At 38.2% G+C, this 17,054-nt stretch overlaps 1 protein-coding gene across 1 annotated transcript; it reads left to right on the top strand.

Moving 5' to 3' along the window:
- The first annotated feature begins 3,482 nt into the window (after positions 1–3,482).
- Positions 3,483–4,316, top strand: LOC148697457 (uncharacterized). The gene has a single exon (XM_088691927.1). It carries the CDS (start codon positions 3,483–3,485, stop codon positions 4,314–4,316), a length of 834 nt encoding a protein of 277 aa, XP_088548053.1.
- The last annotated feature ends 12,738 nt before the right edge of the window (positions 4,317–17,054 follow it).

Consider the following 17,054-nt stretch of genomic DNA (forward strand, 5'->3'; position numbering starts at 1 on the left):
TTTCGCAATTGACAGACATGATGAGGCTTGCTGGAATCAATGAAGCCAGGAGGTTGCTGCATGTACACATATTCCTTTAAATGCCCATGAAGAAAAGCGTTACTGATGTCTAATTGGTTCAAAAACCAATTAAATTGCACTGCTAGTGATAGAAGAACTCGAATTGTGACGGGTTTAGCCACGAGACTAAAAGTCTCTTGAAAATCAATGCCTTCCTGTTGGTGAAACCCCTTTGCAACCAAGCATGCTTTAAATTTATCAACAACACCATTAGGCTTCTTCTTAACTCTAAAAACCTACTTGCAACCGACAACATTTTGAGTAGGGGAAGGTGGTATTAATGTCCAAGTTCTTGTAGATTGCAAGGCATTAAATTCATCTTGCATAGCAGATCGCCAATGAACATGTTTAGATGCTTGCAGATATGTAGTGGGAACAACATCAATATCTAATGGAAGGGGATGCTTGGTAGCGGCATAGATTTTAGGCTTGTATATGCCAACTTTGGAACGAGTCACCATGGGATGAATGTTACTGGGAAGTACTTGAGAAGATGAAGTACTTGAAGATGCAGGATTCGATGCTGCTCCAATGAGATCAGAAGGTGAGACAGAACTGGAAAAATCAGGATTTGGGGATGCTTCAATGATGGATCCTGAGGATGGAGATTCTGAGGAGATTCTCGACAGAGGAATAGAGAAATGTAAATCCATAGTAGGTGAAGTAGAGTCTTGAACCGTAGTAGCTGGTTGAAAGATAGTTTGAAATGCATATGCAGTTTCATCAAGCTGCACATGTCGAGAAATATATACTCGCCCAGTTTGAGGTTCAAGACACCTGTAGCTTTTGTGTTGTAAACTATACCCCAAAAAAATACAACTTTTGCTTTTAGGATCCAACTTGGAATGAACATAAGGCTTAAGCCATAGGAAACAACGGTAGCCAAATACCTTCAATCTGGAGTAATATGGGGGTTTTTGAAAAAGGAGTTCCCAAGGAGATTGAGATAGTCCATATATTGGCAACCTATTGCTAAGATACATAGCTGTGGAGAAGGCTTCTGCCCAATAGAGATGAGGTACATTAGATGCAACAAGTAAAGTTCGAGCAGTTTCCACAATATGTCGATGCTTCATTTCTGCACAACCATTCTGTTCAGGGGTATGAGGACAGCTTAATTGGTGTACAATACCATGAGAACGAAGTAAAGACTGAAATAGAGTACTAGTGAATTCACCCCCTGAATCGGAGCGTACAATTTTGATTTTATTTCCAAGTGAGGTCTCTACATACTTTTTGAATACAACAAAAGTAGAATAGGCATCATATTTGGCCTTTAAAGGAAACAACCAACTATAGCACCTGTAGTTATCTACTAACAACATATAGTACTTAAAACCACTAGGTGAGAGAATAGACGTAGGACCCCAAAGATCACAGTGAAGCAGTTGGAGACTGTGACTTGTAGTAGAACTTGCATATCCAAATGGAAGTTTATGGTTTTTAGCAAGAGCACAATCTGAACAAAAGAAATCAATAGTGGTTGTGCCTTGTACAACAAGATTATTTCTGGATAGAACCTTTCGAAACAATGAAGAAGATGGATGACCCAATCTGCGATGCCAAATCTTCACAGGTGCTTTGACACTAATGAAAGCTGATGAGGATGAAATGACAGTGCTATTGAAACCTTACAGAGGATAAAACCCATCTTCAACTTGGCCTCGCAAAAGCGTCTTCCCCGAAACACGATCCTTTATAGTAGATCCATCAGGGTCAAGAGTTACAGAACAATCATTATCTTTGAGAAATTGATAAGCAGACAATAAATTGTGCTTCATATGTGGAACATGTAGTACATTACTCAACTTGAAATCAATATGAGGAGTATGTAAATATGAGGAACCAATATTTTTAATGGACAAACCTTTACCATCTCCGATATAGACCTTGTCTTCACCGGTGTAGGGAGAGGAGACAGAAAGATTTGCAATATCATTGGTAATATGTGATGTAGCTCCAGAGTCCAGTAGCCAAGAGGGAGAGGGTTTGGAAGAATAATGAGCACATAAAGGAGCAAGCTTGGCTGGTGGTACTCTTCCAAAGGTGTCAGGATTCATCCTATCAAAACAGTCAATAACTTCGTGGCTAGTGGAACCACAAATTTGACATGGATTCTTGGTGCCAGAAGAGGATGAAAAGCCTTGATAATTTGATCGGGAGCCTTGAGGATGATTTTGAGAACCACGATGATTACCATTGAAAGAGCCACGATTAGTATGGTGATTGCGATTGCCTCTGTTGAAGGTGCGATTCTGTCTCCCACGATTAGAGTTGTAACGGAAGGAAGATTGAAGTGGTGAAGAATATGCAGGCGTAGGCAGCAATGGTGCCTGAGAGTGAGCAGAGAATGCCTGAAATGGCTCAGTGACAGAAGAAGAACCAGTTTGCTTACGACGAGCGATGAATAATTCTTTAGTAAGCAGCAGGCCATGTAATTCATCAAGAGAAGTAGAAGACAATCGAAGCATGATTGAGTCAATGAATGACTCAAATTCATCAGGTAGGCCATGAAGTGTCACTGCAATTAGGTCTCGATCAGAGATAGGAGCACCAGCAGTAGTGAGAAAATCAGAAATTTCCTTGATTTGTTGCAGATATTCTGAGATCGATTGATGACCTTTCTGAATAGATTGAAGATGAAAGCAAAGTTGATGAACATGAGCATCAGAGACTCCACCAAAATGTTGTTCAAGCTTCTGCCATAACTCTCGAGATGTAGATACTCCAACCGTGAAAGGAATGAGATTTTCAGAAAGGGTCGAATTCAACCAGATTAATAGATTTTGATCTTTCTCAAACCACTGCTCAAACACTGGATTCACAAATCGATCAGGGAGAAGAGGAGCCGGACATGGCTCAGTACCATCAATGAGATCGAGGAGCTTGTAGCGACGAAGAAGGGGAGCAAACAAGGCACGCCATAGGAGATAGTTGGTGCGCTTGAGCTTGATAGGTACCATACTTCCAATGTTTTGAATCGTAAGAGACATATACAAATTTGGAGAGGGAGAAATTCCAGAGAGATTAGGGTTTGGTAATGGCGGTGAATCCATCGGAGATGATGGTTCAAAGGGGGATGCCATGATGAATTGAGACAGAAATTACAGATCAAAGGCAGAGATCGATCAAGAAATCGGAAGAAATTAATCACGAAATTGATCGAGACAGTGGGTGAATGAGAGCTGTGAGGCGGTTGGCAACTTGATACCATATAGAAACAGAAAATCTTTCTGTAAAAATGATATTTACTTTTTCTGAATAATTACATCAGTACAAGAGAGTATATATAGCTAAAGAATTGATGCAGTAATGCCTTTAATGCCCTTAGCTCCTACAACTAATTACACAATAACCACAGCTAAAGGTTTACAGTTTTAGCTAACTAATAGCTTGCTATCTATTTCAGTATCTGCCTTAATATGGATCTCGACCTTGCTCTCCGTGGAGATGAACTACCCATGCCCAGGGAATCAAGCACTCAAGAAGGCAAGGCTATGTATGAATGGTGGGAGCGATCTAATCGCCTAAGTTTGATGCTCATCAAATCCAGTGTGAGCAAGAGCATTCGGGGTTCAATCCCAGAATGTGATAAGGTGACAAATTTCATGAAAGCCATTGAAGAACAACTTGTGAAATCTGATAAAGCAATTGCTAGCACCCTGATGCAGAAACTTTTAGGCATGAAGCACGACAATTCCAAGAGTGTGCGTGAGCACACTATGGAAATGAGGGACATTGCAACTCAACTTAAGTCCTTAGAGATAGAGATTTCTGAGTCATTCTTGGTCAATTTCATTCTTAATTCTCTCCGTCTTGAGTATGGACCATTCAAGATTTCTTATAACACACATAAGGAAAAATGGTATTCCAATGAACTTCTGACCATGTGTGTTCAAGAGGAAGAGATATTGAAATTAGAGAAATTGGAAACTGCTCATCTGGTAGTTAACGAGCATGAAGGTGCCAAGAAGGGCAAGCGTTTTCCTAAGGTGAAAGGAAAGAAACCGATGAAGTGTTTTGCCGAGAAGGATGCATGCTTCTTCTGCAACAATAAAGGACACAAGAAGAAGGAATGCGCCAAGTACATTAAATGGCTGGAAAAGAAAGGTACTCTATTTGCTTATGTGTGTCATGAATCTTATTTTGTTGAGGCTCCTAGTAATACATGGTGGATTGACTCTGGTGCTTCAATTTACATTACCAATGTCATGCAGGGGTTCCTAAACCACAGGAAGCAGAGAGGCAATGAGTAATACATCTACTCAGGAAATCGGATGTGCTCCAATGTTGAAGCAGTGGGGACTTTTAGAATAAAATTAGCATTTGGTTTTAATTTAGATTTGGAAAATGTCTTTTATGTTCCATCTTTTTCTAGAAATTTAATTTCAGTTTCAAAGTTGGTACTTTGTAATTTTAAGGTTGGTTTTGACAATCCAATAATAAGTCTATATAAGAATGGTTTGAATATTGGTGATGGTGTTTTATCAGATGGTTTATTTAAAATGAATTTAGACCCCACGCATGAGTGTAATCTTTCAACAATGCCTGACAATGTTGGTTCTAAAAGATGTATTATTAATGAAAACTCCTCAAAGCTTTGGCATAAAATAGTAGGTCATATCTCCATGGAGATAATCAAGAGATTAGTAAATGATGGAGTCTTGATGACTTTAGATTTTACTGATTATGGGACTTGTAGAGATTGCATTAAGGGAAAACAAACCAATAAGTCCTCTAAAGGTGCCAAAAGGAGTTCGGAGTTACTTGAGATCATACATACTGATCTTTGTGGACCTTTTCCCACTTTATGTCTAAATGGTCAAAAATATTTCATCTCATTTATAGATGATCATTCTCGCTTTATGTATCTTTACCTTTTAAACGATAAGGCTGAAGCACTAAGTGCATTTAAAACATATAAAGTGGAGGTAGAGAAGCAAAAGGAGAGAAAAATCAAAATTGTAAGGTCTGATAAGGGTGGAGAATTTTATGAAAGGTACACAGAAAAAGGACAAATGCCAGGTCTATTTGCTAAGTTCCTTGAAGAAGAGGGTATTGTTACACAATATACAATGCCAGGCACACCACAACAAAATGCTGTGGCCGAAAGAAGGAACCGCACATTTATGGACATGGTAAGGAGCATGATTAGCAATTCAAGTCTCCCTATATCCATGTGGAGTGAGGCCTTAAAGACTGCTGTGTATGTTTTAAATAGGGTTCCATCTAAGCCGTTCCTAAAACACCGTTTGAAATTTGGAATGGATGGAAACCTAGCTTGAGACACTTACACGTATGGGGCTGTCCAGTTGAAGTGAGAGTTTATAATCCACAATTAAAGAAACTTGACTCAAGGATAGTAAGTGGTTTTTTCATAGGCTATCCACCTAATTCAAAGGGATTCAAATTCTTTTGTCCTTCACACATACCTAGAATTGTTGAAGCTAGAAATGCTAAATGTCTTGAAGATCATGAGCTTAGTGGGAGTGAATTACCTAGTAATATGGAAATTGAGGAAATTAATGAGGCTAATTTAATCCTCAAAATGATCAGGAGCTTAGAAGGAGTGGTTGTTTTTCAAGAGAATCATTCAATTGATACTCCTGAAATACAACATGTTCAAGTGGAACCACTTCATGAAGAACAAGCTCACGAAGAACTTAATCCTCAAAATGAACAAATTGAAGATCAGGGAGTAGTTATAAGAAAATCTGCAAGAACAAAGAAGCCTGCCATTTTTAGTGACTATGTTGTACTCCTACAAGAGTTTGATTATGATGTTGGGCCACTAAATGATCCCTGCATGTTTTCCCAAGCCATGAATGGACCAAATTCTAATATTTGGTATAATGCCATGCAAGATGAAATGGACTCTATGACTAAAAATCAAGTTTGGGAGGTCGTTGAACTACCTAATGGGCATTCAACTATTGGATGCAAATGGGTTTATAAGACCAAAAGGAATGCATCAGGTAGTATCGAACGATATAAGGCAAGACTTGTAGCTAAGGGTTTTACTCAAAAGGAAGGCATCGATTACCATGAGACCTTATCTCCGATCTCAAAGAAGGATTCATTTAGAATAGTCATGGCTTTAGTAACTCAATTTGATTTAGAGTTACATCAAATGGATGTGAAAGCGGTGTTCCTGAATGGAGATCTTGAAGAAGAGGTATACATGAAATAACCAGAAGGTTTCTTTGACGAAAAGAAAAGTCATTTAGTTTGCAAATTAAGAAAAATATACGGATTGAAACAAGCCTCCCGCCAATGGTATTTAAAGTTTGACAATGTAGTTACCTCTTATGGTTTTGAGGCTAATATTATCGATGAATGTGTATACCTTAAAATCAGTGGGAGTAAATTTATAATTTTAGTTTTGTATGTGGATGATATTTTGCTTGCAAGCAGTGACTTGGATTTAATGGATTAGACGAAACATTTTATTTCACAAAATTTTGATACGAAGGATATGGGTGAAGCCTCCTATGTCATTGGCATAGAGATTCACAGAGATAGATCTCTACGAACATTAAGCCTATCTCAAAAGTCCTACATTGAAAAGGTTTTGGAAAGATTTAAGATGAAAGATTGTTCGCTTAGTATTGCACCCATTGTCAAAGGAGACAAGTTCAATCTTAATCATTGTCCACAGAATGATTTGCAGCGAGAACAAATAAGGAATATACCCTATGCTTCAGCTGTTGGCAGCCTAATGTGCGCACAAGTGTGTACAATACCTGATATAGGATTTGCAGTTGGAATGTTGGGTAGATACCAAAGTAATCCAGGTTTGGAGCATTGGAAGGCTGCTAAGAAAGTCATGAGATATTTACAAGGAACTAAGGAATATAGGCTTACATACAAACACTTCGACCTTTTGGAAGTAGTTGGTTATTCAGACTTGGACTTCGCTGGTTGTGTAGACTCAAGAATGTCTACTTCAGGATACATTTATCTCCTTGCTGGAGGAGCTGTGTCTTGGAGGAGCGCCAAGAAAACTTTAGTTGCTTCGTTTACCATGGAAGCAGAATACATCGCTGTTTTTGAAGCTTCTGCGCATGCAAATTGGTTAAGGAATTTTATCACAGGTTTAAAGATCGTCGATAGTATTGCAAGGCCTTTGAAGATTTACTGTGATAATATGGCTGTAGTTTGTTTCGCAAAGAACAATAAAAATGGAAGCCACAATAAGCATATTGACATCAAGGTTTTGGTTGTCAGAAGACATGTTAGAAATGGTGAAATTTCTATCGAACATATAAGCACTCAACAAATGATAGCAGACCCCATGACTAAGGGTAATATGGGAATCATTGAATCATCTTTGTAATTAATTGTTGAGCTTTGTATTTAAGTATTTTGAATTCACTAAAGTGTTTTAATTTTGTGCACAATAAGGGTTTTTTTTATCAATTCAATGGAATTGATAAAGAAGGACCAAGAATAACAAGTTAAAGTTGTTCACAAAGGACTCAAACGAAGAGTTTCAGACATTGTAATACATGGAAGGGAAGGGCATGGTTTTTGAGTCTTGACCGCTGTGATTCGTGTTTGAGATTTTCTGTTGGGTTATATTTCTTGTCGTTGTCTATCTGGGAAGTTTCGATCAAGCTATCTATCTATTCAGGTCTATATCATTCTAATGTTAATATGTGGACCATGTCACATCCCAGCCCGGGGCGGATCACTTCCCGGGCCTGTTCCACCACTGCAGCACGATATTGTCCGCTTTGGGCTTACCATTCCCTCACGCTTTTGTTTTTGGGAACTCACGAGCAACATCCCAGTAGGTCACCCATCATGGGATTGCTCTAGCCCCCTTCTCGCTTAACTTTAGAGTTCCTACGGAATCCGAAGCCAGTGAAATCCCAAAAGGCCTCGTGCTAGGTAAGGATAAGAATATACATATAAGGATCACTCCCCTGGGCAATGTGGGATGTCACAATCCACCCCCTTAGGGGCCCGACGTCCTCGTCGGCACACCACGGCTAGGGTTAGGCTCTGATACCAATTATCACATCTCAGCCTGGGGCGGATCACTTCCCGGGCCCGCTCCACCACCGTAGCATGATATTGTCCGCTTTGGGCTTATCATTCCCTCACGGTTTTGTTTTTGGGAACTCACGAGCAACTTCCCAGTAGGTCACCCATCATGGGATTACTCTAGCCCCCTTCTCGCTTAACTTCGGAGTTCCTACGAAATCCGAAGCTAGTGAGCTCCCAAAAGGCCTCGTGCTAGGTAGGGATGGGAATATACATATAAGGATCACTCCCCTGGGTGATGTGGGATGTCACAGACCAAGTGGGAGAATGTTAGCAATGTTCAAATATTTTCACTTAAGGTGGCCCACATATTAGTCATTAATATTTAGTTATTGATATTGGTAATTAGTTAAGATATGAATTAGTCAAACAACCCACTACATGCATGACTCTAGTTAATTACATTCCACTAAGAGCATGACTCTAGTTGACAGATAAGAGGGAGATTTTGACTCAACGAATCCCTTGATGGTAGGGATTAATGGAGTCAGTTCTTTTCACGTGAGATTAAGGAGTCCCTAGGCTAGCCTATATAAAGCCTTATATTCTATCTAAGAAAGGTACTCTCGAGTGGCTATAGGCTAGAAGATCACTTAAACTAGAGTTATAGGAGCTTTCAATATTGTTGTGCTGCTGAAAACCTGCTGTTGGACGATCATGGCTGGAGGTTAGTTCGAATTATATGTTACATGTTGCTGCACTGACCAAAACTGATAACAAGAACCCAATCCTACTGCCGTCTTCTTCCCCAAATTAAAGGAAAGCTGCAATTCCCCCAAATCAATACAAACCCAACCCAAAAAACCAAATCAAATCACAAAAATAATTGGAAAGAATGGAAATTGGAGAAGTAGACATCAGATTCTTCAATTGGGGTTTTTGATGGTTTGTTGTATACCCATTCATCGAGGCTCGTCTGCAACACAACCTCGAGCTCGTCGTTTTATACGGTGATGCCGACGTTGTGGTGCAAAGATGCAGTGGAAGAAAATTAGTGATGTAGTGTAGATTATTCGATAAAGGGTGGTGTTTTTGGCTGGATGATTCCCGTGGCCCGTGCAATGGAGGCTGAAGAAGGATAGGTTTATCGGGGAAGATGGGGTGTTTGGGGATGGGAAGGTCTGCACTTGTTTTTTATTTTTTAATTAATTAATTTGTAGTAATATTTTTAATAATTAAACTTTTTTGCTTGTTTTATTATTCAACAAAGTACAAAATTGATGGTCATGTCATCAAATTTATGCTACTTATCATTGCCACGTCATCACTTAACGGTTAATTTAACAGATTGACTATCAGAGGTTTAACATTGAAACGAATTCGTAAATTGATGTATGACATTGCAATGTTTAAAAATTGAGGTATGAATTTGTTATATGACCCAAAATTGAGGGTGCAGATTGTAATTTACCCTAATACATAGTATGATATTTTGCAAACTATACAGGTTTTATAGCAAGGGGTTAATATTTTATTGAAGCAAAGGTTTTATTAAACCCTTATTTTTTGCAAACTATACGTAGTATGATATTTTGCAAACTTATACGTAGTATGATATTTTGCAACCTATAATAGCCGGGGTGTGTCATATGGGATATAGGTGGTGAAAATAGCGAGATAAAGGGCAATGGTGGAGGGAATGGATATAGGTACTATTGTGATGGTTGTATTAATGAAGGGTTGTGAGGGATGGTTGTGAAAATGGTGGTGGAGACGTGGGGATAATGGTGGTAGACATGGTGAAGATGGTAGTGGCCATAGTGAGGGTAATAGAGTGGAGAATTGATAGGAGCATATTTGTGCTACTCTGTTATGTTGTTTCCTTGCATTTAGTTAGCTAATTACTACTTATTATAGTGTTTTAAGCTATTTTCGTGTGTTTGTAGGTCATAATGACAAAGTTGGCAAGAAAAGGTAATTTTGAGCCTTTTAGAGCAGTTTTGGGTTTATTATGGATAGCTTGCATATGGAGCAAGGTGGATGGATGAAATTGAAGTCAAGAGAGGCTAGGAATATGCTACGACTCTGGACAAACAAGTTCAAATACAAAGAAGATAAGGAAAGAGCAACAAATAAGAAACATTATCCAACCTTATCTTATCCTATCCTAACCAACCTTATCCTTTCCTAAATCTAGCATTATCCTATCTTATCTTATTCAAATTAGTTTGTGCCTTAATTCTAGCTATTTAGAAGGGATTAGTTATACATTTAAATATATAACTCATATTCTAGAAACCTTATCCCTTGTGTGCCGCATATATGCCATTCCTTGGTGAATTGGGAGTTGTAATACCTCTCCTATATCCTTGCCGCATGTGTGGTGATTTAGAGTCAGAAATATGTTCTAAAACATCCTTTCTAGAAACCCTATACCTGATCCTAATTGAATGCCGCAGGTTCTTAACCTTTTCCCCCTTGGTTTCTGCCAAACCCTAGTCTTTTTCCCCATTAGATTATGCAATCCTTTTCCTTCAGAAATTGTCCAAGACCTAGCCTATAAATACAAGCCTTTGCCGCAGGTTTTAATCATCCATTCACTCATTCATTCATTCATACATTTAGCCATCAAATACCATAATTCACACCATATCACCCTAGTGCCACAAGCAAGGAAGGACGGAGAAAATGACTTGTGCAATCTACCATCCAAGGGAGTGCCGTGCATGCCGTTAGAGTGGGACGTTCTTGGTTCTTTCTATCCTTAGTTTTAGTTCAATGTTTATTTTAATTTGCTTTTCAATTATGATGAACATGTGGAACTAATTTCTTTTTAGTTAGAGGTGAATTCGAAGCCATGATTATATGTTTTATATGAATTGATTACATCTAGTTATTGTTTCTTGAGTCTTGAATGTGATTTGCTTATCTAAGTTATCAAAACTTGTTTATGTATGTTGGTTGAGGGTCGACACTTAATTTGCATGCATGAATTTGATGCTAGAGTATAAGGGAGTTTCACGTAATAGTTATTCACTTATATTCACAAGTAGTGGAGGTTGCTAGTCACAATCGTGTTAAGTGAATCCTTGGCATGAGTCTCATGCATTTCATAGTGATGAATGCCTTGTCAATGCTTATGATTTTCATAGAACTTAATGACTTTTGATATGTATCTCTATCATGCGTTTCATATAGGGAACTTGAGAAAGATAATTTGGTTATAATGCGCATTCATTCAATTCAATGAAATAAGGAAAATCTGATGGTTGGTTGTGCGATGCAATTAACTTGGGGCGTTGTCATTCGTAGTCTAAAGGAATAACAACTAGAAATTGGTTTGTTTGCATATATCATGTGTGGAGAAGGACCCTCTAACTAGCCTTTCACCCTTTTAATTCACCAAATTCATTCTTACAAAGTGTTTTATGCAAAGTTTCTGTTTTAAGTTTTAAATTTGTCAAAAACAATTCCCCTTTCATTTAGTCTTGTTATTTGAGTCAAAATCTGTTTTCTTTTAGTCTTTTGAGTCAAGTTAAGTTTTATTTTCGTCAAAATCACTCGCTAGGTCTAAAATTGAGTCTTTTTGATTGTTTGTTGTTGTTTTGAGTGTTTTAAGTTAGTTTTGAGTCTATAGAGTCTAGTTTAGTGTTTTTGAGTCTTATTTGTGTTGATTAGCATCCCTAGTTAATCCTGGTTTAGAACGATCCCTACTTACATATATACTACAATTGTCAACAATAGGGTTTAATTTGTGATTCAAGTTAATTTTCACATCAAATTTTGGTGCCGTTGCCGGGGATTAGCAAAATTGCTAATCTTCCCCTAGTTAGTGTCATGTGTTTTCTTTTCTTTTGTGTCTGTTGCTGTTTTGTTTTGTTATCTGATTTTATTTTGTTTTGGTTGCTTTGTTTTAGGTACTAGTTTATGACTCGTAGTTCTTAACCTATTCGTGCAAGCATCTTGGAGTTTGACGACGATTTTGAACGAACTTTGAGAAGAAAGAGGAAGCAACCAGAACCTAATCCACCTAGTTCTAGTTTAGAGTCCGAATCTGAATTTGAAGAAGAAGAAAGCATGGTTGCGGACAAGTGAATAATCAAAGAACTTTTCAGCCTCGGGGTTGGACAATACCGTGCCTATTTGCATTCAATACCCTAGGGCAGCTCTGGACAAAACCGATGAGTTTGAATTGAAGTCAAGCTTGTTGCATCACATTCCTAAATACCATGGGTTGTCCATGGAAGATCCAAACAAGCATCTTAAGGAGTTTGAAGTGGTATGTTCAAGCATGACACCCATCAATGTCGATGGGAACATTTTGAAGATGAAAGCCTTTCCATTCTCTCTTTTTGGAAAAGGCTAAAGATTGGCTATACGAATTGGCACCCGGAACAGTCTCTTCTTGGGAAAGCATGGAGCGGGCATTCTTAGAGAAGTTTTTCCCAACTTCGAGAGTCATTCAACAAAACCAAATGGAGTATTTTCCAGTGTATTATGAGTGTTTCAAGACTCTAGTTGCATCATGCCCTCAACATCAAATGAAGGAAGAGCTTTTAATTCAATATTTCTACGATGGACTCCTTCCAATTGAGAGACAAATGCTAGATGCCTCGGCAGGGGGTGCTTTGGTTGACAAAATGCTGGTGGCTGCTAAGGTCTTAATTGCAAATCAAGCCTTTAATGCACAACAATACGAGGGAGTTGGACAATAAGACCCCCCACGGCAACAGCAAGTCCATGAGGTAAGTTTAATAGCCGAAATTTAATCTCAATTAGCTCACCTCACTATGCTTATATCTCAGGTTGCAGAAGGATGCAAAGTGCAAGGTGTGGCAATATGTGGAGTGTGCTCTATGCAAGGGCATCTCAATGATCAATGTCCTCAACTGATAGAGAATGGAGGATGGGAAAACGCCGATGCCATAGGTTTTCAAGGCCAAAATCAGCAAAAGAATGATCCATACTCAAATACATACAATCCAGGATGGAGAGACCACCCAAATTTCAAGTGGAGGGAGCCTCAATAACCTCAACAACAAGGAGGGATTCGACAGCCACCCCTGGGATATATCAAAGGCCATTCGCACAATCTCAACCTCAATCACAAACTGCCCAACAAAACTCAGGTTCGCTAATTGATAATGATCAAACTATTCAATTACTAACTTCTATATCGCAGGGATTACAAAATCAAAATAATAGAATAACGAACCAAAAAAATGAGATGAGTGACATGAAGAAGCAAATAGGGCAGATTTATGAGTTCCTTGGGCAGTTTAGAGAACAAGGCAAACTTCCTAGTTCAACCATTGTGAATCCAAAAGGAGGTTTTGAAACCGCCAAGGCCATTACATTGAGAAGTGGTAAGGAGCTTGGAAATCATCCAAAACCATCCAAACAAGGCCTTAACAAGGAGGAAAAGCTGTTGCAAGAAGAAGAACAGGGAGCAAAGGCCACGGCAAGGGAAGCCAAAGCCTTGCCGCAACCCCCTAGTGCACCAAAACCGTCCCAAACCACCAAGGTAAGCCCAAATTTGAATTTTTCTAGTCTTATTCCACTAAATGTGCCTTTTCCTAGCAGGTTTATGCAATCTAAGAAAGAGGAGGATGAAAAGGACATTCTGGAGACGTTTAGGAAGGTGCACGTCAATATCCCACTCCTGGATGCTATAAAGCAAATCTCGAAGTACGCTAAGTTTTTGAAGAAGCTTTGTACAACAAGGAAATAGATTCGGGAGAAGGAAGTGGTCCAGGTAAGTGAGAATGTTTCTGCAGTGTTACAAAGGAAATTACCACCTAAATGCAAAGATCTAGGTAGTTTTACAATTCCTTGTGTTATTGGCAATACTAAGTTTGAACATGCTATGTTAGACCTAGGAGCTTCAATTAATGTCATGCCTTACTCAATTTATGCATCTATAAACTTAAGAGAGCTTAAAAACGATGGTGTGATTATTTAATTGGCCGATCGTTCTAATGCATATCCAAAAGGAGTTTTGGAAGATGTATTGGTGCAGGTAGACCACTTGATTTTTCTTGTAGATTTCTATGTGCTTGACATGGAGGATTCAACCCACTCTCCACCATCGCCAATCTTACTTGGATGACCTTTCATGAAAACAACCCACACCAAGATTGATGTGGCCAAGGGAGCCTTAACTATGGAGTTTGGCGGTGATATGATTAACTTTAAAGTTTTTGAATCTATTGAGAATCCTAATGATGTTCGTTCTTGTTTTTCCGTTGGTGTAATTAAAAATATAGGGTAGGAACGTTCATCACCAATCAAGAAGGTTGTATCTAGAACCACCATCGAAGAAGGAATTGGAGTGGAGCACAAGGAGCACGCCACTAGCCTAAAAACACCCAATCTGGCCGTGCCTAATGATGAAATTAGTGAGATGGTGGCTGCCCTAGGGGCATTGCCACAACATTCTAGTAAGTCTCCAATCCCAATTCCAATTCCCATTTCAACTAATAGGTTGTTACCTTCTTTGGTGCAGGTTCCCAATCGATTTCAAGGTGGTGGGAGCATTTACATGGACTTTAGGAACCAAAACACCACAATCAGGGAGGATCATTATCCCCTCCCATTCATTGAGCCATACTATGAGAACTTTGAGGAGCATGTCGTAGAGGGTGCAACCTTCCATGCTGTGGGCTTCAATGAAGCTTAAAAGGAGGAATCGTCCAGCTGGAAGATGTTAAAGCAAGCGCTTCTTGGGAGGCAACCCACGCAAATAAAGAAGACCTAGGAATCTCCAACACTCCACAACCAGATTTGTGTTCCTAAACCCTACTCTTTATTGCTTTTACTTTGCCATGATTGTCATGTTTGTTAGTTATGTTATTTGTTTGTTTGTTTGTAAACCTATGCTTAAAAATTTGAGGACAATGTTTGGTCTAAGTGTTGGGGGGGGGTAAACAAGCTGTTTTTACATGATTTTCGTGGGATTTTATCACCTATCACTTCTAATGTTGTTATTCACTGTTTTTAAGTGTTTTTAATTTGTTTTGAAGTTTTTTTATGTTTCTTAAACAGAAAATCCAAAAATTTGAAAAAAATAAAAAATAAAAAAAGAGTGTTTTAAAAACCCAAAAAGAGTTGTTTTTAGAGTTGTTTTTGTTTTTGTGTTTGTTTGTGTCTTAGGATACCTTCCAACACAATGATGAGGATTTGGTTTTTAATTGCATGACTGTTAAAGAAAGTTACAAACATGGGTGGAAGTTTGATATGCTCTTTGGTTTATGCTTAGTTGTAGTTGACATTTACGAATTCATATGTAATCACAAAGGAAAAAAAAAATCAGTTTTTGTAACATGCTTGAAAGAAGAAACTCAAACTAACGCTATAACCCTGAGATACTTGAGCCTAAACTTTATTTGGAGAGTTATTAATCTTGATGTTTTGTTTTCTAAAGTCGTTGCATGATCTCATTATTCTTTGCTTGGTTGCTACTTAGAATGCATTTTATCTCTATAGTTCCAAATACTAGAACTCATGCCCATTTCATTCAAAGCATAAAATTGATTGCATAACATACAATAAGATGAAGTTGTTTAGTTAAGCCAAAGCCAAAAAGCCTTACCCTCTGCATATGTATTGTAGGTTTAAACCCTTTGAGCCTTAGTTAGCTTATTTTCTTTGTTAATCACATTGTCCTTACCTAGCCTAGAATAGGACTATCCATACCCTTGTTCTTAAAGTATAGTGGAGCATGACTTAGAGGGAATTCCTTTTGATCTACAATGTGAAGAAAAACAAGTGTGGGGGAAGGATTTTTCGTTGGAAATCTATGAAGAAGCATGATTGATGTGCCAAAGAAAAAGAAAAGGGCACGTGAAAGAAAGCAAAAAAGGAAAAAAAAAAAACGTGCAAAAAGAAGGAAAAAGAAAAAAAAATGAAGAAAAGAAAGAAAAAGAGTTGAAAATAAGTGAGAATGAACTCACAAGTGTTGGTTGTTGAAGAACGGGTCCAAAAGTTTGAATCTGGCCCTAAGTGTTGTGTGAAGTTTCCCTTGGTGTTCAAAGTTGATTTCTGCATTCAAGAGTGAATTCTAAGTGTTTATTTCATTACTTTGCTTAATATTGCTTTAAGAACTTTTGTTTATCCTAACCTTTCTTTGTTAGCCAATAACTTAGCCCTGTTATAACCTTTAGACTTCGATCTTGATTGTTATGTGTTTCAATATGTGGAGTTGAAAATTGGTATGAGCATATGATATCCCTGATTCCCTGATTCTCGCGTCTAAGTAGTGGCATTCTATTCATGAGATAATATCATATATATGTTAATAATTCCAGAAAGTGCCTTCTTTGATTATACATATGTGAGTATTAGTCTACATGTTTGCATCAATCCTTTCACATATACCTAGTGTAGGGAGTGTAGTAAGAAAATCTATGTGCAAATAGAGAGTATATCTAGTGAGGAATTGAGGGGATTCTCTAAGGCATGTTAGTACATTCAAAATCATGTTTTAATTGATTAAATGGGAGCTAGTGAGTGGTGACTATGATTAAGTATGGACTCGAGGGTAGGGATAGCTAAAATCTATGTGAGTGGTGATCTTTAATATGTCATGTTGCATTGGAAATCCCTGAGGCAATTGTTGGAAGGTCTAGATTGTGTTTTGTTTATTTTGTTTGTTTTGTTTTGCTCGAGGACTAGAAAAAGCTAAGTGTGGGGGAATTTGATAGGAGCATATTTATGCTACTTAGTTATGTTGTTTCCTTGCATTTAGTTAGCTAATTACTACTTATTATAGTGTTTTAAGCTATTTTCGTGTGGTTGTAGGTCCTAATGACAAAGTTGGCAAGGTGGATGGACGAAACTAAAGTCAAGAGAGGCTAGGAATATGCTACAAATCTGGAGAAACAAGTTCAAATACAAAGAAGATAAGGAAAGAGCAAGAAATAAGGAACATTATCCAACCTTATCTTATCCTATCCTAACCAACCTTATCCTTTCCTAAATCTAGCATTATCCTATCTTATCTTATA

Source organism: Pyrus communis, chromosome 4 (genome assembly GCF_041283825.1).
Source record: "Pyrus communis isolate YQ-2024b chromosome 4, ASM4128382v1, whole genome shotgun sequence".
NCBI classification, from domain to species: domain Eukaryota; kingdom Viridiplantae; phylum Streptophyta; class Magnoliopsida; order Rosales; family Rosaceae; genus Pyrus; species Pyrus communis.

Bases quoted from the DNA above. Each gene is read 5' to 3' on its own strand.
- LOC148697457 (XM_088691927.1), top strand. From the start codon at position 3,483: ATGGATCTCGACCTTGCTCTCCGTGGAGATGAACTACCCATGCCCAGG.